Source organism: Chiloscyllium plagiosum, unplaced genomic scaffold (genome assembly GCF_037043375.1).
Source record: "Chiloscyllium plagiosum isolate Xiang-an unplaced genomic scaffold, Cpla_swu_hap1 HiC_scaffold_7, whole genome shotgun sequence".
Lineage (NCBI taxonomy): Eukaryota > Metazoa > Chordata > Chondrichthyes > Orectolobiformes > Hemiscylliidae > Chiloscyllium > Chiloscyllium plagiosum.
Window position 1 is genome coordinate 12395123 of NW_028270145.1, and position 22265 is coordinate 12417387.

General features: G+C 40.0%; 2 protein-coding genes across 2 annotated transcripts; both read right to left on the minus strand.

The window, feature by feature from the left end:
• Positions 1 to 329: 329 nt before the first annotated feature.
• LOC122551304 (gamma-crystallin S-1-like) lies at positions 330 to 2308 on the minus strand. Its single transcript, XM_043693012.2, has 3 exons — positions 2178 to 2308; positions 1840 to 2082; positions 330 to 679 (listed from the first exon to the last, which is right to left on the minus strand). The coding sequence occupies exons 1-3, from the start codon at positions 2184 to 2186 to the stop codon at positions 404 to 406; spliced, it is 528 nt and encodes a 175-aa protein (XP_043548947.1). The 5' UTR covers positions 2187 to 2308; the 3' UTR covers positions 330 to 403.
• A 12679-nt stretch (positions 2309 to 14987) lies between these two features.
• LOC122551306 (gamma-crystallin S-1-like) lies at positions 14988 to 16439 on the minus strand. Its single transcript, XM_043693015.2, has 3 exons — positions 16420 to 16439; positions 16093 to 16335; positions 14988 to 15332 (listed from the first exon to the last, which is right to left on the minus strand). The coding sequence occupies exons 1-3, from the start codon at positions 16426 to 16428 to the stop codon at positions 15057 to 15059; spliced, it is 528 nt and encodes a 175-aa protein (XP_043548950.2). The 5' UTR covers positions 16429 to 16439; the 3' UTR covers positions 14988 to 15056.
• Positions 16440 to 22265: the final 5826 nt, after the last annotated feature.

Below are 22265 nucleotides of genomic sequence, written 5' to 3' on the forward strand. Positions count from 1 at the left end.
AAATAGAATTTCCTGGATTTTCATTTTGTTGGCTCAGAAATCAAATTTATTGCTATTCATTTTTTTTAAACGATTAATGTCCGTTAGTTAGATGACACTTTCTGAATAAATGATGTTACAATTTTTTTTGTATTTTGTACTAAAGACGAGTCATATTTTCCCAAAATATGATGGGGGATTCAGCTACCTGAATGCTTATTTAATTGGAAGCTACATTGCAGAATTGTTATTAATTTGACAGTGAAAATATATTTCTCCATGATTATTATAATTTCATGATAATACACTGTCTCCAACAGATAAACAAAAACATGACTCAGAAACAAAAATCAGTTCTGCTGATAGCACATTTATTATATTTCAGAATAATACACTATGTCAGAATTCAGGTTTCAACAACAATCTAGAAATCCCTCATGCGCCTGAAAGATCCGATAGTTGAGCTGTAGCCTCCCCAGTCACTGTATCTCCTGTATTCACCAGGCCTCATGAAGTACTGTCGCCCTCTGTAGTTGGGATGTTCATAGAAGATCCAGTAACCGTCCATCACATGGCAGGAGTGGATGTCACGGTAACGGAAACGATCGTAGACAGATGGACAGTCATCCATGAATTCCATCATCTGCCCTCCAAAGTCAGGCCTCTCATAAATCCTCATTCTGTAGGTGCCTCCTCGGTACTGGAATGGACAATGTAAAACACTTGTTAAAACTGTATCTGTTAAAACAAGAAAATGTGTGCAGACGTATATTACCAAAGACAGAAGTTAAAAATGATTTAGAAATAGATTACTGGCCATTGATTAAAAGTTTCCACTTGCAGTTAAACCATTAGAAGCAATGCAGATAGCATATGAAACTGAAACAAAATACATTCAAATATAATGTATCATAACTTGGTATTCTAACTGCAAGGAGATCATCACTGAAATTATAGATGAATTCTTAATGAGTTCATTGTTGCCGGAGAAGGGTGACTCAAATTCCATCTTGCAAAGAAAGGTTTCTCAATTATGAAGTGAGAGAAACCAAACTGACCATCAATTCATTGGATAAAGTGAGTGACTAAATAAGGCATGATCCACCTGTTAAAGTGCTAATGGATAGCGAACTACCTCCTTTAACCTGTAAATATCTTCATCAGATGGGGATCAAAGGAAACTACTCAATCTTCCACTAGGAGATTAGTCAAGTTTGTTCAAGTTCAAAGCTGGGTGAAGTTTGTATCTGTTAAGTGAAGTATTGGCCTAGTAATGGCCTGAACAACTTTCCAAAACCTGCAGATTCAGTCAACATTTCAATTACAAAAATTGAAGCAAACAAAAATATATTGCTAATGTTTACCTACAGGTCGCCTGTGCACACTCTATTCAGGAATGCATGTGAAATACTTGTCACCCTGGTCAAATTCCCCAGGTGTGTACTTGGAGAAGTACAAAAGGAATATAATGAAACTTTTGCACATTGATACATCAATCTTCCTGCTTACTTAGTACAAATTTACAACAAATTAGAATCATGCTAATACAAAACAGACATTTTTTTTCCTTCTACATTCCCAATTCTGGTTGCTGTTTGTAATACCTCAATCTTTTTTATAACATATGAAATAAGATGCAGCCAGCAAAATTAAAATATAGATTTGTCATTAATGATAGAAAAAGAGGAAATAATCTTAATAATTCAATTATTATTATGAAAGTCAATTTCATTATTGATGAAGGTTTTTGGAAATATAAGGTATGGAAAAAATTTGATGTCTTATAAGAGAAATAAAGCACTTCATCAAATGATTGGAAATGTCTGTTCATCATGCATTTAACATGTTCATTAAACTTACTTGTGGGTAGGAGCGACATGACCTGACACAGTCATTGAATCCCATCCAGCGCTGGTAGTCAGGATATTCTCCCCTGGTCAGAACATACTGGTATCCCATGTAATTGGGTTTCTCATACAGCACCCACCAGTCACTCTCAACACGGATGGAGTTACAGCGGCTGAAGTAAGGGGACAGGTCGGCACAGTCACTGCTGCACTCATAGTGCCGCCCCTGGAAGTTCCTGTCCTCGTAAAAGATGATCTGTGGGAATTATACAACTGAGTCAATAATTGCCTTAATTTAAGATTTTATAAAATATTATTAGCAGATGTGAATAATATGTAGGTTGACCTTACCTTGCCCATTTTGAGCTTTACAGTGAGTGAACCAGCTTCCTGAGATGTAGTACTGTTCTGGCCAGCTTGATATTTATACTCTGGACTGAAACACTACTGAAGGGAATACTTTTGTTATTCTAATGGTTTCAACAGCGTATATCAGCAAAATGACAAATTAGAAAAATAAAGACCTATAATCATTACAAATAAAATCCCCTTATTCAGGGTTATTGATAGGGCTAATTCTTCTCATTCTGCTTTTATGCGGTTTCAATTGTTCCTGAAAACATTCGAATGGCTCGAATCCAAGCTCAGTTGTGTTGAGTCCTGTAAAGGTATTGTCACTTTGTTGATCTGCTTTATAACTTTGTTTTCAAGAATGGATTGGTATTCTCTGTTTCTGAATATTAAGTAGATATTAATGTAATAACTGCAAACAAATATTCAGCTTCATGAATTATCTGTACAATTGCTACAGTGTGTCATGGGAATCACAATGTTTTTCTTCATTCTGGCAATGCAATCAGCATTATTTTGTACCAGGTTTGTCATTGGCTGTTTGTGTAAAATTAATGTGAAAGCTCATTAGGGGATTGGAAGGGTTTCTTGTCTGATTAAAGTTGGTAGGGATGAGTTTTAAAGACTTGTGCAGCTTTGAGGCTGTTAGTTGTTTTGAGGGAGAGAGTTTATGTGAAATCTTGCCTCTGTCCCAGAGGGATGATTGATGGAACCAGAAAACTAGCACTACATGAGGAAGAAAAGGAAGGGTCTCTTTCCAAAGGATGACAGGAGGAAGCCACCTTGACATGCTATAAGACACCTCTCATCGTCTCCCCTTTTGCTTCCATCAATCCTACCTCCTGTTCTTCTCCAACATATTGATCTCTTCCTGGCTCTCACCATTGCAAGGTTGACACTTCTTCAGATAATAACAGGAAGTTATTCCAGGATGGATGCAGCAGGAATCTGACCCAGGTCCTCTAAGTCTACAATGTGCTCAGCAGTTGTGTTCCTGATGTGTATTCCAACATCAGTAAAGAGGGCATCTGTCACCTGGGTGATACACTGGTATGCAAGTACCTGTGAGATACCATAAAGTTCTCACTGATGTGGGCATTATTGACAGTGACCATCTGCCTCGAAAGTCAGAAGACCAGAGGAGAGGGATAAAGGTCAGAAAGGAGAAGGAAACATTACCCTGAGCTCAAGATGTACATATTGATGTAGATGACTGAGGTGACAAATGTCAACCTGGACTCTTTGGGCTGAATTTCCATTCCTCAATGCTGATGAACACACATTGGGGGGACTACGTGAAAGCACGTGGAGACACAATTTCATGCTTATCTCCAATTCCAGCCCCCTGCCATTTTCCCAATTTAGAAAATGTAACCGATTGCAAAGTGAATCAAAGTGAATGTTTGCTATTTAAGTGGTCATTCCAAATTAAATTTTCACTTAGACTGTCATTATTATGCAGACAGGTAGGTTTTTGAAAGCTTGGAGATGATGCCTGGTAAGCCAATTTGAATATCTTGGGATAAGGCTGGTGTGGAGTCAAAAGCCTTCTGGTAGGTAAGTTTAAAAGTTCTTGTCAACTTCAACAGTCATTATTAGATATTGTATGAAATGTTAAATATATTATTTACATCATGATTACTCATAACACTGTTTCATTTAAAGTTAAAAGACCATTACATTTACCAGCACTGTGTAAGTTCAATTTCACAATGTCCTGATACTTGCTGAATCCATCATGCATTTTTCCAACAAAAAAAGACAAATTTGGGAAGAGCTCATGAAATATAGAACAAGACAAACAACATTTAAGTTCTGTTTGATAAATATTGTCACAAAACTCTTGATCAAACATAACCCAGTGAAAGTCGGATTGAAAAGAAATCTTTAATCTACTTAACATCTTGCAATCTTGTGCAAATAAATAAGCAGATATTGAGCAACCACACCAAAGAAAGACAAAGCTTTCCAAGCACAAAAAGTTATAAAACAAAACTAACAGTCCATTTCATCTGTGTAAACAATTCCTCTGCAGTGTTGTGTGGAATTCAGCTGAACTTTCACAACGACACTGCCTGGCAACTGTACCAACAATGGTCAGTTGAACAGATGGATGAAAACCTGTTTTGCCAAATTGTTTTATAATGAATGTTTTGTTTAGCTCCAAGATATCTTTATTCAATTAATTTTACTGAGAGTTGTTTACAGAGCTGCAAAGTAGATGCATACTGGCTAATTAATGAGTGGTCTTGGAAAATGAATGAGGGAAGGGGGACTAAGAATGAACAGAAGATTTGAGAGAATATGTAAACATTTACGGAGCATTGGGTTTGGGTGGTAAGGTGAGGTCATAACATCATAAATACAACTTAGCTGATGTCCCAGAGAATAGAAGTGGGCCTTCCTTTCTGCTGCCCTCTCTATTGTGGCTTTGGAGCTGCCTCAGTATGTAGAAGCCCCAATGTCAGCCTACCTCCAACTTCCGAAGGCCAAACTTCCATCAGCAGGTGTTACCTTATTGATGCCAGGAATGCAACATAGGGAAGTCTTCCAACTTGCATTCTGAAACAAAGATAAAAATAAAGTCCCTAATTGAAAATGGCTGCAATATCCGATAGTGCAGAACCCATTTTAGCTGTAGTCTCCCTCATGCTGGAATGGAGTCTGAACAGCTCTGACACCTCGCTGATGAGGTAATGCCAAGGGGGTGACAATGTTTAAACTTGCAAAGTTCTTAATGATGGCTTCTAACTTGGCTGGTCTGCTGCAATTTAAGGGTTTGATAATTTTAAAATGTTCAAAAATTTTGGCTAATTTGGTCTAATTCAGACAGGCTGCTAATCTCCAGACTTCATAGGAAAAATTGCAATAATGTAGGAAACAGGCGTTTTAAGTAGTCCATGGCATTGTTATTTAGCCTCAGAATTAGTGTGGGCAGATTTGCAGGCTCAAATTCTCCCCTAACCCCATGGGAAGATTGGAGAGGATGGAAGTGGAAGTGAGACTTAAGATCACATGACATTGCAACTATTACTTTTACCAACCCAATTCAGTTCAATCCAATCAAGGCCAGAAAAGTCTGGGCTAATGAAAAATTGAAACTATGAAGATGCTTAGAAAGCAATCCCTTTTTGTAACTTTGAAAGTTAGCAAACATAGGAAATTAAATGTAGAGGCAATGGAAAAGCACTCTAATTAGCAGGATGTGACTATAGGTGTCCCTCAAACATCTGCATTGTCACCTCAACACTTCATAATTAACAAAGAATAGAAATTCAAATATCCAAATGAGCCCTTGATCCAAAGTTTGGAAGTTTATATTTAATGCATATAGAAGCATACATTTACAATGACAGAAATAAGTCACTGGTTAAAACTATGGAAAATAAGTTTCAATGCAGGCAAATGTGAGGCCCTCTATCTTGGGCCTAAAATGACTGAACGAGGTCTTTGATAATTAATCAAAATCTAGAACAAGGGGGAAGTAAAGTAAAGAGACGTCAAGAACTCAATAAGAGCCATGAAGCTACATAGATATTAAAAGAAAAATGTTGGGATTTATGTCCACAGGACAGAATACATGGAGGACAGAATTTATGTCAGTTGTACAAAGCGCAGTTTAGACCACACTAGAACTAATTCTAGGCATTATGCCATACAAAGGTATATTGAATTTGGAGGGAGTGCAGTGTAGATTGAACAAAAAGATTACTTGACTCCAGGTAAATGTGACAAAATCATAAAAGCCCTCAGAAATTCAAAGTCCACCCCCATAACATGTCATTTCCAAATTTAAACAAGGAAAAACAAAGAGTTCCAGACACTGGAAATCTAAAACAAAAACAGAAATTGCTGGAAAAATTCAGCAGATCTGGCAGGATCAGTGGAGAGAAAGCAGAGTTAATGTTTTGGGTCCAGTGTCTCTTCTGCTGAGCTTTACCAGTAATTTTTAGTTTTTAACTTCCCAATTGGATGTGGGAGGGAATGGAAAGCTGCAATTTTGCTCATGGTCATTTTATTGAAGTAAGTGTCTAAATCCTTAATTGTACATATCACATCATTGAGAGAAGGTCTAAAACTTGTGGATGTGTTTGTATAGCCAGAGCACTCTTTTGGAGAAATAAGATACCCCTCTGGGTCTAGTTGCAGGGCACTTTTGAGGGATTTAAAACATTCCTTGGCAGAAGTAAGGCACCTCTTAAGGCACTAAAGCCAGATGCCATTTGGGTTGTCAAAAGTGGATATACTTGTGCAAAAATGTATCAACTTATTTGGACAGTTCAGCTGTTAAAGGAGCTATCAAGACTGACAAGGCATTTAAAAGTGCAGCCATTTAATCTATGAAGAAAAATTGAAGTGTTAGAAAATGCATTGTTTTCTATTTCAATCTGTTTCTTGTCATTAGCCTGAAGGATTCCAATGTTAGCTTAGTGCAGCACAATATATTTCACAAGGATACATTATCATACTGTACCTTCCTTCCATTTCAGTACTTTCCATTTCACAGCTGCAAGTGAATCATAGATCAAGTCTACAGTGCAGATAGAGGCCATTCAGCCCACACCAACATTCTGAAGGTCATCCCACCCAGACTCACTCCCCCTTAATCCCATATTTACCATGGCAAATCTACTTAACCTGCACATCCCTGGATACTACAGGACAATCTGTCCAACCTGCACATCTTTGGATGCTGGGAAGAAACCAGACTACCTGACAGAAACCCGCACAGACACAGGGAGAATGTGTAAACTCCACAGACATTTGCCTGAGGTTAGAATTGAACCCAAGTTCTGGTGCTGTGAGGCCACAGTGCTAACCACTGAACCAATGTGCCACATTTAAATAGGTTTCGATAGTTTGATGCAGAACATTTGAATTCCTATATATGGTGCACATGAAAATACAGTTTGTTGAGATGACATAATTTAAATAGAATACATGGATCTTTATGAATGTGTTTTTTCTTAATATAATGAAATTTGCAATAGCTGCATTTGATTAAATAAGGCATTTCATTTGTGCATGGATCTTGAGATCTGCCCATGATAGATTCCATGTGCATTGGCGTGGTAGGTGCTGCTATGGCCAGGGATTGGTATGAGTTGACACCAAGTTAGCATTGGAGCTATAAATGGTCAGGTTGGATAAAGGATCATTGGTTAGACTGAAGAGTTGAGGACACGATGGGGCTTTGGTTTGTTAATTAGGAGGTATAGAGAGTGCAGAGGGGCTGTGGAGGTGGGTGACTTAGATGATATTCAGGGGGAATGCCATTTCAATGTATGAAGGGGAAAGAGATTTTCATGACAGCACATTTCTAGAGATAGTCAGTGTTGGGCATGTGGAGTCTTTCAAGACCAAATTGTTATGGATGAAGATAGCCACGTCTCTGGTCTAACTAGAAGAGTCTTACTGAGAAACCAATAGGAAGCTTATTGGATTGTGGCAACTATTTAATGATTTACGATATCGCAGAGACTATAGGGTCACACCACACTCAGGTCTATCTCCCACCAGTTCCTTCTTTATTCTGGCCAAGTCCCATTGACATCATAACAGTGGGAGTTGCTTACTGCACCCCATCAATTATTAACCCTTCCAGATCCTTTCAGATCACATACAAATCCATAATGGTTAAAGGATATAATTGAGTTGGAAACAGTTCAGAGAAGATTCACTCAACTCCTTCATGTGATGAAGAGTTTATCTTATGAAGCAAGATTGAACAGGTTGGCCCTTTGTCCATTGTAGTTTAGCAGATTGAGCAGTGATCTTGTGGAAACATTTCAGATCCCCATCGAGAGAAACTGACAGTGTGGATGTCCTGAAGCTGTGTCCTCTTGTTGGAGGGATTAGAACTACGGGACACAGTTCAAAAGTAAGAGATCTTCATATAAAGACAGAGAAGCATTTTCTTTCAGGGTGTTATTAGCCTGTGTCATGCTCTTCCTCAGGAAACAGTGAAGATTGCACCATAAAATTTATTCAAGGCTGGGTTTTTGACAGACATGACCATTAAGGATCATGATGGGGTTGGGAGAACAGGATAAAGGAGTGGAGACCACGATGAGATCTGCCATGATATTATCGAGTGATGGAGCAGGTCTGAAGGGTGGACTGTCCTACTCCTGCTCATTTACCAGTGAGGATGTGAGTTTAAATGAACTGACTGAGAGTGTAATGGAAGCAGATTTGATGATGGCTTTCAAAAGGTAAATGAGTAAGCAGCTGAAGAGGAAACATTTATTGGGCTGAAGGGAAAAGAGTGAGGGAGTAATATTAATTGTCCTGTTCTTTCAGAGCTGGATCAGATATTACAGGGGATTGACCTCCTTTTTCTGTTACCTTTGATTCTATAAATGGGAAATCAGCTTGAGGCAAAATGGCCTGCTCTCAGTGCTTTAGTTCTTCAGCACAGAAGACTGAATAGCAATATTATCCAGGTTTTATTAACACAGTGGAGCAAAATAGCAACAATTTAATCTTTCACTTAGATTGTGAATTCAAAGAAAGAAGGAAATGAATGCAAGATAAACAAATCACAGACAAGCCTTAACAACAGAAGATCTCTTTATATTCTGCAGAGTGGCTGATATCTGAAATGTGTATCCATCTAAATAAGCAGTGGTATCATGAATAATCGACTCAATAAAAGCCTGGATAAATATCAGCAGAGAATATATGTGACGGTTATGTAAAGATGAAGGCTGTGGAATAATTTATTGATCATTTTCCCTGCATTATCCAAGGTTGTGAGTGATGAAGTATGGTCATAAATCTATGGTGTGTATCAGGACATTGCAGAGATTCTGGTGCATGCAGCTGCGCTGTCATTACCTGGGAAGCTTAAACTTTCAGTGGGTTGATTCCTGATGCTTATGACCCTCCATGAATGCTTCTTACATTGAGGTCAGTGTTGGACTCTTGGGCTAGATATGTGGAACTTATCTAGATACTAATTCTGGAAACGATGCACGGTTTGATCTCTGCTATAACTCAGTGTATAGCCAGTGTAACTGAACACCATAAATGGACACCTACCAATAATCCATTCCTCCCACCAAAAAATAACTACCATCTCCCATCACCTGACCCGAGAGTAGAAACAGACCCTTCAACCCAACTCTTTCATGCTGACCAGATTTCCTAAACTGAATCAGTCCCATTTTCCTGTGTTTGGTCCATATTCCTCTAAACCTTTCCTATTCATGGATCTGTCGAATGTCTTTTAAATGTGTAAATGTACTCGCTTCTATTACTTCCTCTGGCAGCTCATTCCATACATGCACCACCCTCTGTGTTAAAATATCACCCCACAGGTTCCTTTAAATCTTACGCCTCTCACCTTAAACCCCTGCCCTTGAGTTTTGAACTTCCTTCCACCAGGGAAAAGACCTTGGCTATTCACCCAATCAATGCCCCTAATGACTTTATTATCCTCTATGACGTCACCCCTCAGCCTCCTAAACTCCAGGGAAACAAAGTCCCAGCCTCTTATAATTCAAACCCTCCAATCTTGGTAACATCCTTGTAAAACATTTTTTACATCTTTTACATTTAATAACCTTCTTCCTACAGCAGGGCAACCAGAATTATACACAGTATGCAAAATGTGGCCTCGCCCATGTCTTGTATAGCCATAACATGACGTCCTAACTCCTATTTAGACCAATGAAGACAAGCATGCCAAATGCCTTCTTCACTGCCCTTTTAACCTGTGGCACCACTTTTAAGGAACTATGTACCTGCCCTCCTTAGATTTCTCTGTTCAACAACACTCCCCAGGGCTATCATTAACTGTGTAATTAACAGTCTGGTCCTCGTTTGTCTTACCGAAATGAAACACCTCACATTTATATGAATTAAACTCCATCTGCCATTCCTCAACCCAGCTGATCATGATCCCATTGAAAATAACCTTCTTCACTGTCCATTATACCAGCAATTTTGAGGTCATCCATAAACTTACTAAACATGCCTTCTGTATGATCATCCAAATCAATTATAAATGACAAACAACAGTGCACCCAGCACTGATCCTGCGGCATATCTCTGGTCACAGGCCTCCAGTTTGAACAACCAGCCTCCACCATTACCCTCTGTCACCTACCGTCAAGCCAATTGGTTAGCTCTCTCTGTATCCCATATTAACTAATCTTACTAACCAATCTACCATGCAGAACCTTGCTAATCCATGTAGACGACTTCTATCACTGTGCCTTCATCTAGCTTCTTGGTCACGTCTTCGGATAGCTCAATCGAGTTTGTGAGACATGATTTCCCACACATAAAACCATGCTGACTATACCTAATCAGTCCTTGCCTTTCCAAATGCAGGTAGATCCGGTCCCTCAGAATCCCCTGCAACAACATGACCACCACTAACGTCAGGCGCTCCCTGGTATATAGTTCCCTGGCTTTTCCCTGCAGCCTTTCTTAAATAATGGCACTACATTAACCACTCTTCAGTCTTCTGGCACCACATTGTGTCTGTTGATGACATGAACGTCTTTGCTAAGGGCCCTACAATTTCTTCTCTAGCTTCTCACAAAGTCCCTGTATACACTTGATCAGGTCCCAGAGATTTATTTATGTTTATGTGTTTTCAGACCTTCAGCATCTCCTCTTCTGTAATATGAATTCTTTTCAAGACTTCAATATTTATTTACTTGAATCCTCTAGCTTCCATTTATTTCTTCACAGTAAATACATATTCATCTAGGATCTCACCCATTTCTTCTTCCATACATAGATAGCCTTGTTGATTGTTACGGAGCCCTATTCTCTCCCTAGTTACTCTCTTGCCCTTAATATACTTGTGGAATCTCTTTGGATTCTCCTTAAACTAAAGCTACCTCAAGTACCCTTTTTGCCCTCCTGATTTCCCTCTTTAGTATACTCTTATTGCCCCTATACTCCTGCAGGGATTAATTTGATTCCAGCTATCTATACCTGACATAAGTCTCCTTATTTTTCTTGACCAGAGCCTATCTCTAGTCATTCAAGGTTCGCTACTCCTGCCAGCCCTGCCCTTTATACTAGCAGGAACATGCTATTCCTGAATTCTCGTTATCTCACTTTTGAAAGCCTCCTGCTTGCCAGATGTCCCTTTATCAGTGAACAGCCTCCTCCAGTCAAATTTGGCCTGACCACAATTTAGAACTTTAACTTGTGGCCCTTACCTATCCTTTTCCATAAGTGCTTTAAAACTAATAGAACTATGGTCACTGGTCCCAAAGTCCTCCCCACCTCCCCGCTCCAACACTTCAGACACCTGACCTGCCTTATTTTTCAAGAGTAAGTCAAGTTTTGCCCCGTCTATAGTAGATACAGCCACATATTGATTGAGAATGTTCTTTTGAATGCACTGAACAAAGCCCCCTCCCCCCAATCCAAGCTCTTAACACTATGGCATTCTCAGTCTGTATTTGGAAAGTTAAAATCCCTTACTATTACAACTCTATTATTACAGCTACCTACAATCTCCAGACATGTTTTCTCTGCAGGATCCTGCTGATTATTGCGGGGCCTATAGTACAATCCCATCAAGGTCATCCTTCACTTCTTATTTCTCAGTTCCACCCATATAGCTTCACTGGACAATCCCAAGTACTGCCGTGACAATTTCCCTAATCAAAAATGCTACTCTCTTTCCTTGTTTTCAATCCTCCCTATAGCATCTATACCCCGGAACATTGTGCTGCCAGTCCTGTTCCTCCCTCAGCCATGTTTCTGTACTAGTTATGATTACCCAGTTCCATGTTGCTATACATGCCCTGAGTCCATTTGCCTCAGCTGTCAGGCCTTTTTGCTTTGAAATAAATGCCGTTTAATTCATTGTCTCTCTTGTCTCACTACTGCTTAGGGTGCCATCCCCCATCTGACCGGTTTAAAGCCTCCCCAAGTAACACTAGCAAATCTCCCCGTTAGGATATCAGTCCCTCTCCAGTACAGGTGCAACCTGTCGCTCTTGTAAAGGTCGCTTCTGCTCCAGAAGAGATTGCAATGATCCAAAAATCTGAATCCCTGCCCCTGCACCAGCTCCCCAGCCACACATTTATCTGCTCTATCCTCCTATTCCTACTGTCACAACCAAATGGCATGGAAGTAATCCAGAGATTACTGCCCTTGAGTTACATTGAAAGCTGCACTGCTGTTCAGAGGTTTGACTAACAACCAGACTTGAATCATGATAGGGAACAGTTGAAAAGTAACTTTTACGGCAGTCTTACATTTTAGAACCTCCTCACCCCCCACCAACTGCAGAACTTTTAGATGCAACTCTGGTGTTTTTTAATCCATAAGGACTATTGGGAAGCAACTCCCCTGGTAGACACCAAGCAGTTATTCACCACTTTAGTAGAGCTGTAATGAATTTGCAGGCCACAAGAGGCCACCAAATTCAATAAATATTTAATAATACGAGCTTCTCAGGAAAAATATCTCACTTGGATCAAATTAATTATCTTTTGAATACCATGTGCATTCTTGATACTGCTAAGTGTTACAATAACACTTGTTACATTCAATTGGGATTGTCAAGACAAACCATCAGCAGGTTAACTTAGAGTCGAATGGCCCAGACATGAAGGAATCTATTGCAATTCACAGTTGCTGGGGGAGTTGGCAAATGAATAGGGGAAGTAATCATTGCTTCAAGCCTTCAGGCAGCAATATTGCTCAGGGTGAAAAATAGTTTCCTAGAAGAGTGAACGAGTGAGGAGGGAGCATTACACTCCAGCAATCAAACAGTCTTGGTTACGAAGAGTGATTTGACTTTTGTCCTCGTCTTCATGAGATGGGAGCATCACTGTGGAAGCCAGCATTTGTTACCTATTCCTAGACATCTTTGATGGAATGATGGTGAGCTGCTTTCTGAGGTGAATAACTGCAATCCATTTGGAGCAAATGCACCTACAGTGCTGTCAGGTGTTTTGTTACAGTAAGTACAGCTTGGCTACAAACAGAACTACTGTTAGTAGCCAACAGCCTGAAAATTTGGAAGACAAATTTTCAGGAGCATTGTTGGAATGTTGTTAGGCATATAGCCTTTGCAGTATCTAGTACTTTAAGCAGCTTCTTAATATCATAAAGAGTGAATCAAATTGACTGAAGACTGGCATGTGTGATGCTGGGGACCTCTTGATGAGGCGAGGTGGGTATTCCACTCTGGAGTTGAAGCTGACTGCAAATGCTTGATCTTTATCTTTTGCACTGATGTGTAGGAATGTTTGTGGAGTGCCCCTCGCTCCCCCCACCCCCAACCCCAGCTACCTGCCCCTCTGGTTACTTGTGTAATTCTCTGCCAACAGTCATGATTGACTAAGACTGCAGATCTTTGAAAATCTGATCCATTGACTATATAGATCCTTAGCTTTGTCTATTGTATACTGCTTGTCATAGAAGTTTTCCAATGTTGTAAGTTCACCAATTTGACACTCAATGTTTAAGTCTGCCTGGTGCTAGTCTAGAATGCCTTTCTTCACTCTTCTTTGAGTCATGACTAATCCCTCATCTGGATGATAATGGTGGAGTGGGAGATATGCAGAACCTTGAAGTTAAAGATTGAAGTTAAATGTGGTTCTGCTGCTGCTGATGGCCCACAGCACTCAATGGCTGCCCAGTTTTGAGTTGCTTGGTCTGCTTGAATCTACACCATCATGGTAGAGTCACACAATATGATGGAGAACATCCTTACTGCAAAGATGGAACTTCACAGCAGTCACTTCTGTCAGTTCTGACGTGGACAGATGCGTCTTGACAAGTAGATTAATAAAGGCAAAGTCAAGTAGGTTTTTCCCTCACCATCTATTGCAGGCCCAAACTGACTGATATTTCCCTCAGGATTCAGTCAATTCTATCAGTTCTGTTGTGACTAATTAAAGTGCACTAGTTATATAATTAAATAAATGTTTGAGCTTTTTTTTTTATAAAGCGGTGATATTTAAAATGATAGTGGCTCCAGGGGTTTGAATTCACCCTTGGGTGACTTTCTGTATGGAGTTTGCACATTGTCCACATGACTGTGGGTTACCTCTGGGTGCTCCAGTTTCCTCCCACAGTCCAAGGATGTGTTAGTTTGGTGGATCGGCCATGCTAAATTGCCCGTGGTGTCCAGGGATGTGTAAATTAGGGACATGGGAAATGTAGACTTATAAGGTAGAGGGCTGGCACTGGGAGGGGTGTTCTTCAGAGGGTCAGTGTGAACCTGATGGATTGAATAGCCTGCTTCCTCACTAAAGGAATTCTATTTCAATTTCTTTAACTATGTCTCAGTCATAGTCCCCAGCATAATAAATGGGAACGTTCATCCATCTGAAGAGATGTTTGAATGAACAGGTATGTTTCTGGGAGATTTTGATTGAGCAGGTAAGAATAGGATGTCTCCTCTTGTTAGAGATTCAGGCAAAAGTGTTGCTACTTCAAAAGAAGGATTGCCCAGCGATGGAAAGACATTTCCCCTTTGAGGATTGTATTTCTTTGGAGCATTTCCTCACAATGTGGTAGAAACAGGACCTTTGAATATTTTCAAAGCACAACAAGAATAGATTGCTAGAAATGAAGGAGAAGTTTATCAGCCTTGACCTATTTAAATGAAGGAGGAGGTTTGAGAGGCTGAATGATCAACTCTGGCTCTTAAACAGCATGTTCATATGGTATGTATGAATAATTTAAATTTTGAAAATTAACACCCGTTGCATATATTTTCTTATTTTTAATGTTATTGGCTCCCTAATTAATGTCTTAAGGTCATAAAGCATCTGCATCAGCAAAGACACAGACACAATTTAAAAGAAAAGAAATGAGTTTCGCTTATAGTTCATTTATTATTTTTCAGAATATTTAACAGAATAAAGTCTGGTTTTCAAAAAAGAATTAGAAATCCCTCATTCGCCTGAAAGATCCGATAGTTGAGCTGTAGCCTCCCCAGTCACTATATCTCCTGTATTCACCGGGTCTCATGAAGTACTGTCGCCCTCTGTAGTTGGGGTGTTCATAGAAGATCCAGTAACCGTCCATCACATGGCAGGAGTGAATGTCATGGTAACGGAAACGATCGTAGACAGATGGACAGTCATCCATGAATTCCATCCTCTGTCCTCCAAAGTCAGGCCTCTCGTAAATCCTCATTCTGTAGGACCCTCCTCGGTACTGGAATAGAGAGAAATGAAACATTTGCGATGCAGGTATGAAAATATCTATAGAACATTTTAAAATTATTGTTGTTGGTTGCTTTTATATTTGTAATCTGACCAGGGAACCCATTAACCTTTTGTTAAAAATTCACTGTTCAATCATTAACCAGCTATTGACCATTTCTAGATTGTTGTCTAGTTTTGGACAATTCCTGCTTGGTTATCCAATTGTCATCAATGTATTATTAAATATTTCATAAAATATATTACTGCTACTAAATTATGATCCGGATAGTTTCAGGTTGAAGCCCAATTCCAGAAAGCTCTGTTTATATGGAAGCAAGGATTCATTCTCTGAATAATGATTTGACATTCAGCAGGGAACATACGTTTGATGGGAAAGCACACTAAGGCCTTTAACCCTGTATTACCATTCAATGAGCTCATGGCTGATCTTTGATCAAACTCCACATTCTTGCATTTGTGATATACGCTCTAATACTTTTGGTTCACAAAACTAACAATCCAATTAACATTAATTAACTTTTGAAGAAGAAAGTTCCAAATTTCTACCACTTCATAGAGGTAACTTGTTTTATTTGCAAAATTTCCTGTTCTTCCATTAATCATTAAGGAATTCAAATAAAGGGAAGTGGGAAGAATAACTCATCTGAGTTTTTGATCTATTAAACAAACAACAATGAAAATTACCATTACAGATACAAATCAATTGATCAGTTTATTTTGCCTATGAGTACAGTGAATTTATGACTCACATATGGGTAAGAGCGACATGACCTGACACAGTCATTGAATCCCATCCAGCGCTGGTAGTCAGGATACTCTCCCCTGGTCAGAACATACTGGTATCCCATGTAATTGGGTTTCTCATACAGCACCCACCAGTCACTCTCAACACGGATGGAGTTACAGCGGCTGAAGTAAGGGGACAGGTCGGCACAGTCACTGCTGCACTCATAGTGCCGCCCCTGGAAGTTCCTGTCCTCATAGAAGATGATCTGTGAGGGAAGAGCATTTAATGAAAAATTTCTATGTTACAACAATTTATTTAACAATGTTGAAAATATCAGACTCTCCTTTACCTTTCCCATTTTGAGCTCACTTTCAATAAAGCAATGCTTGAATGTGCTCTCACTCTGGGTATTTATACACATGAGAGGCCATTGCAGAGACTGCCTTTGTAATTTTAAACAATCTCAAGCACAGATCAGCAAAAAAAACAAAAGGTGTCACAAGCACCTTTATTCAGCGCATTAGATTGTCGCGGGCTCGTTTTGTTTTAATTTTGTGTCATTTTTCCCCTATAGGGGAAAAAAATGCAACAATAAATGAGAGGCCCTAGCCATTCTCAAGTAGAACTCACAAAAACCATTGAACTATGAACTCTGTGGAATTGTCATAAACTGGACATCACTTTGTTTTTCCAAACAGGTTCAATGTGGTTGAATGCTTGTCATTTTGCGTAATCTTTAAATCCAGGCAACTATTTCAAAGTTTGTGGGCTACATCATCTGAAACTATTGTAATTGAATTTCCCATCTCCTCTTTCAAAACACCTGCAGTTGTTGTTTTCTCATCCTGTTTGTCTGATCCCATGAACTCCTGGCCACCTGCCATCTTCTATCCTTGGTAAATTCCAAATTATTCATAACCCATCTTCCCATGTTATAACTGGCAATAAGTTTTGTCCAGCTATCACCCTTATTTGCAATGACCTGTACTGGTTCTTTCTTGCAACACCTTAATTTCAAAATTCTAAGTTTGTTTTTCTGTTGCTGTATAAGGCTAGAATCACATACTAGTCTTTATTTGGTAGCAAGCTGTTATTTAAAGAAATGCAAAATTTTTGATCTACAATGGTGTTCAAGATTGAGTCAGCAGGCAGGAAAACTGAGTGAAAGTCACAATTAGATCAGTGTAGCTTTAAACATAACATTGGCAGTACCGACTTGATGGACCGAAGGGCCCTTCTGTTCTTTATGGGTCAATGGTTCTATGATTAAACAGTTCACCAGACTCTCAGAGTCAAATGATTGACTTCTGCTCCTATTCTTTATGTTCTTACTGTACATATTGTGCATCTGACAAACACAGTTTCAATCTGCTTCTACAATTACAACACAGATGAGACCCTAATTATTCCCCACTCAAAGACAATGATGAGTGAGAGGAGTGATTGCTGGTTAGTGGAGATCAGTAGGATTTTTCTTCACTCTTCTTTCTAATGATGCCATGCAACTTGATGGGGTTCAGAAGCAATGTTGAGAACTAGCAGGGCTACGAGTTTCTGACTGTGTACCATTGTCCCTCTCCCACTGCAGGGAGGGTGCTGGGGATATCTGGACTATTGGCTGCATATTTTGATTCTGTAAGTTTGACTGTACATCAGGCTTTTACTTGACCAGTCTATGAGATTGCCCTCTGAAGTGGACTTTGTTAGTGAGAGGACTTTGCATTGCCAATTGGTCAATCTGGTGTCTAGGTTGATGATAGATGGTCTGACCAGTTTCTTTGGGTGACTCACTAGGCCACTTCAGAAGGCAGTTATGAATCAAACACAAAAAAGAAAAAGTCAACCACATTGTGTCATTTACATACACATGTTGACCAGACTAGCAAAGGGCCATTGATAGCAGAGTAAGTCCTATCATTTTTTCTGCAGTCTACGCAAACAATGTAAACATGGTCAGGGCACTGATGAACTAGATTTCATGCTTAGATTGATCCAATAGATTTTATTAATTTAGCTTGAATTCAATTAGTAATTATTGTGTTATTTAAACCGCTGTCCTCAAACCATTTCCCAGAACCTTTTGCGTTCCTAGTCCATTAACATATCCACTACACTGGTATCCTCTAACTGACTGGCCAAGGAAAAGCCAATAGAAGAAGGAAAAGGCAAGCCAGGGATTGTTGTATTGTGTAGAACAATCAGTATGTCAAGAAACCTTTCACAGACATGCTCATGACATAATGATATAAAGATCCTAAAGTCCTTCTTAACTCAGGACCACTTGAAGCATGACATACTACACACGCAAGCTAATCTGTTGGAATTTCACTGGCAGAATTTTCATCTGCGTGGAACTGGTGTTGCTAATGACAAGAAAGTTGAGAAAGTATGATGATAAAGAAAATGTCAGAAGCTTGACAATGATAAAAATATTTGCTGCTTTTCACTTAAGCTTTAAAAAGTGACTTCAGTTACTTCTTTCGCTGCATGTATTTGTATCTTATGGATTGCTCAGCTTGCCTCAATTATATTCTGGATCAATGGTGCTGGAAGAGCACAGCAGTTCAGGCAGCTTTTGCTGAAGCTCCTCGATGCTGCCTGAACTGCTGTGCTCTTCCAGCACCATTGATCCAGAATCTGGTTAAATCCAGCATCTGCAGTCATTGTTTTTGCCTCAATTATACACCATTATTGCTGTCAGTCACTAGATGGCACCAATTCCCAACTTGGGTGGTTGCCTGAATGGCTGTTGAAAGTTTCCTGCCTGGATGTAGGCTCACCTTCTGCAACAATGATTTGGAGGTGCCAGTGCTGGACTGGAATGGACAAAGTTAAATATCACACATTACCAGGTTACAGTCCAACAGGTTTATTTGGAAGCACTAGCTTTCAAGGTGCTGCCTCTTCATCACCACCAGCAGTAGCCAAGCGTTCCCCCCTCTGCAACAAGGATTTGTGACAAACTTTTGGCATTGCAAACAGGAGGGAGGTGGTGGGACCAGGGGCCTCTGATGTTTTGTCAGACACTGTTGGGGCTCCTCCTCCCTATGGATACCCTCTGGCATCAATCTAATTCTTTGAAAGCAAGGTCATTGAGATGGAAGTTTGTGAACTGGTGGAAAGTTCAGGTCAAAGCCTTGCCGGTGCTTTCTCAGCATTCATTGGCTTCCTCTTCAGAGATGAATATGGGGCTTGGGGTTTGTAACATTAGTCTCCTCCTTGCTAAAGTTTAGTGGGTGCCCTCACCCTGTCAGTGTTGGCCCTCTCATCCCATTTGTAGGATAATTGTTCTTGCAATGAGACAAATGGAAGGACTGTGTCTGATGTAAGTGGAAGGAAGTGAAGTGAGTGACAAGGCAAGAGCAGGAGAGGTTGGTAAGATGAGGAGGAAGTGCAGAGGACAGCATGGGCTAGTAGCTTGGGAATATAAAGTGAGTGAAAGCCATTGACACAATAAATGCAATTGTGGGAGTAGTGGTCGCTGAATCCTAGTGACAGTGCCAGAGTTAGAGTGAGTGTGCCCCTGTGAGTGTGAGGTAGCAGAATGAATATCGTGGCACTCACCCTTGCAGAGAACAGAAAATACTGATCCTGCTTCCATAGGAAGTTGAGAGATAGCCTTATAGAGGTTTATAAAACCATGAGAGGCATAGATAGGGTTAATGGTAGGTGCCTTTTCCCTATGGTGGGGGATTTTAAGACAAGGGGACACATTTTTAAGGCAAGAGGAGAGAGATTTTAAAAAGAAATGAGGGACAAATTACTTACATAGGGGTTAGTCTGCATGTGGAATGAACTTCCTGAGGAAGTGGTGGATGCAGGCACAGTTACATTTAATAGACACTTAGATATGTACACGAATAGGAAAGGTTTTGGAGAGATATGGGCCAGGAGCAGGCAGATGGGACTAGTTTAAGTTTTGGAATTATGTACAGCATGGACTAGTTGGACTGAAGGGTCTGTTTCTGTGCTGTATGACTGTGTAGCAATGACCCTGTGAGCTTGAATTGAGACTGCCATACTCAAGTAATCTCTGATCATCTGAACATATGCAGAAACAAAATGACAGATGTTGGGAAAAAAATGTCAGGTGACTAGAAATTGCTTGTGGGCCTTTGAGGATAGAGTCGAAAAGTGTGGCTCTGGACAAGCACAGCAGGTCAGGCAGCATCCAATGAGCAGGAGAGTCAGCGATTAGGGGCATGAGCCCCTCATCAGGAATATGGAGGGAGGAAAGGGATAAAAGATAAACAGGGAGGTTGGGCAATAGCACACAGTTAGGAAAGAGGAATGAGGGCTTTTTCCCACATTTAAATTTTGTTGAATTGGCTTACAGGCGTCAGAACAGGTTCCATCCTATAGTATTGGAATTGTTCACTTCAACTGAGCAAATGTTGACAGTACAAAACGAGGTGGGCATGCAAGCTGTGAAGAGGACACAAAAAGGCTGAGAAAAGTAGATTGGTGAATTGATTGGGAAACAGAGCGTTAGATGGAGTTTATTGTGGACAAGTGTGAGGTTATTTACTTTGGTATTAAGATTGAAAAGCAGAACAGTTTTTTAAAAGATGTGCAACTTTCAAATGCCCACAGAGAATTAGATGTGTTTTGTACCAAAGACGCAGCAAGTCAACATGCAAGCAATTGTGGAAAACGTACAGCATGTTGGCCTGTATTGTAAGGGGATTTTGGAGTACAGGAAAAAGGAAGTCTTTCTTTCAATTTGCAATGCTTTGATGAGACCACATTCCAAGTACTTTTTGTCCCTATGTTCTCCATGTTTAACAAAAGGATATTCTTGTCTTGGAGGCAATCTTGAAAAAGTATTTTATTGGTTCCTGAGATGATGGGGTGTTCCTATGATGAGAAGCTGTGAACATTGAGTCTATACCATCTGGAGTTTAGCAAAAAATAAGCAAATGTTTCGGAACGGACTTGACAATAGATGCTTCATTCTGGATTAGAGTGGTGCTGGAAAAGCACAGCAGTTCAGGCAGCATCTGAGGAGCAGGAAAATCGACGTTTCGAGCAAAAGCGCAATAGATGCTTCATTGTTCAGTGCAGGTAAGTTTGAAATGGACAGGATCTTAGTCTCTTAGGAAATAGAGGGATGTGGAGCGATGGAAAATGGAACTGATGCTGATAATCGATCTTCATTATGTTGAATGGCAGAGTAGGTTTGAGGGACTGTTTAGTCATATGGTCCATTCCTGCTCCTCCTCAGGTTAACCTATCAGTATCTTTGAAAAAAATAAATAATGGTGATGCACTGGGATTGAGATGATTGGCTTCTAATATCCACAACAATTTTCCATTGTGCCAGTTATGACTCCAACTAATGGATTTCTTTTGTTCATGTTTGGATCCAAGGCTGTCATGAGGACTGATATTGAGAGGCCCTGGTGTAGGCCAAACTGTGATGTTGAGGTGCCGGTGTTGGACTGGGGTGGATAAAGTTAAAAATCAGCTACCTGATGAAGGAACTGCGCTTTGAAAGCTAGTACTTTCAAATAAACCTGTTGGACTATAACTTGGTATCGTCTGGTTTTTAAGTTAGGCCAAAACGAGCATCAGTGAGAAAGTTATTGTTGGTTGTCTGTCACTTGATGGCACTGTCACCAAACCTTCTGGAACTTTGCTGATAATTGAAAGTAGACTAATGCCCTAGGGCAGTCGTATTTGTTGGATTGATGCTGCTTTTTGGGGACAGAACAGAACCTGACAATCTTCCACATTGCCCAGTACATGTAGTCTAACAGTACAGATAAGGTGCTCAAGCAAAAAAACAGCTGTAATTATACAGTGCCTTTTGCAATCTTCCTGCCTGCCTCAAGAGTATTCACATGCTGTAATGTAGGAAACGGGCGTACTGAAAAATAGCTGGCCCTAACCAAACAGTGGGGATTATTTTTGTCATGTAACATGATTCCTTAATCTGTTTAATGAATTACAATCTGCTGAAGTATACTCTTCGGCTTCTGCAGCTTTGGCCAAATTCTCCAGTTGATCTTCCATGCTGTAGTCCTCAGCTTGTTTCTCTCTTATCATGTCTTGTGCTTTCTCAAGTCCATCTTGTACAAAGGAGCCAGCTTCTGATTCCTTGATCCTACTCTCAATAAATTACAAAGCATTCTATTTCCTGTTCTGGCTTCCACAGAGCTGACATTCCCATTGGTTGTCTTTCCTCAGGCATTG

Excerpts from the sequence above, each read along its gene's own strand:
- LOC122551304 (XM_043693012.2), bottom strand. Across the intron at positions 680-1,839 it reads CATGTCGCTCCTACCCACAA|TACCGAGGAGGCACCTACAG; the intron begins GTAAGTTTAATG and ends TGTCCATTCCAG.
- LOC122551306 (XM_043693015.2), bottom strand. Across the intron at positions 15,333-16,092 it reads CATGTCGCTCTTACCCATAT|TACCGAGGAGGGTCCTACAG; the intron begins GTGAGTCATAAA and ends TCTCTATTCCAG.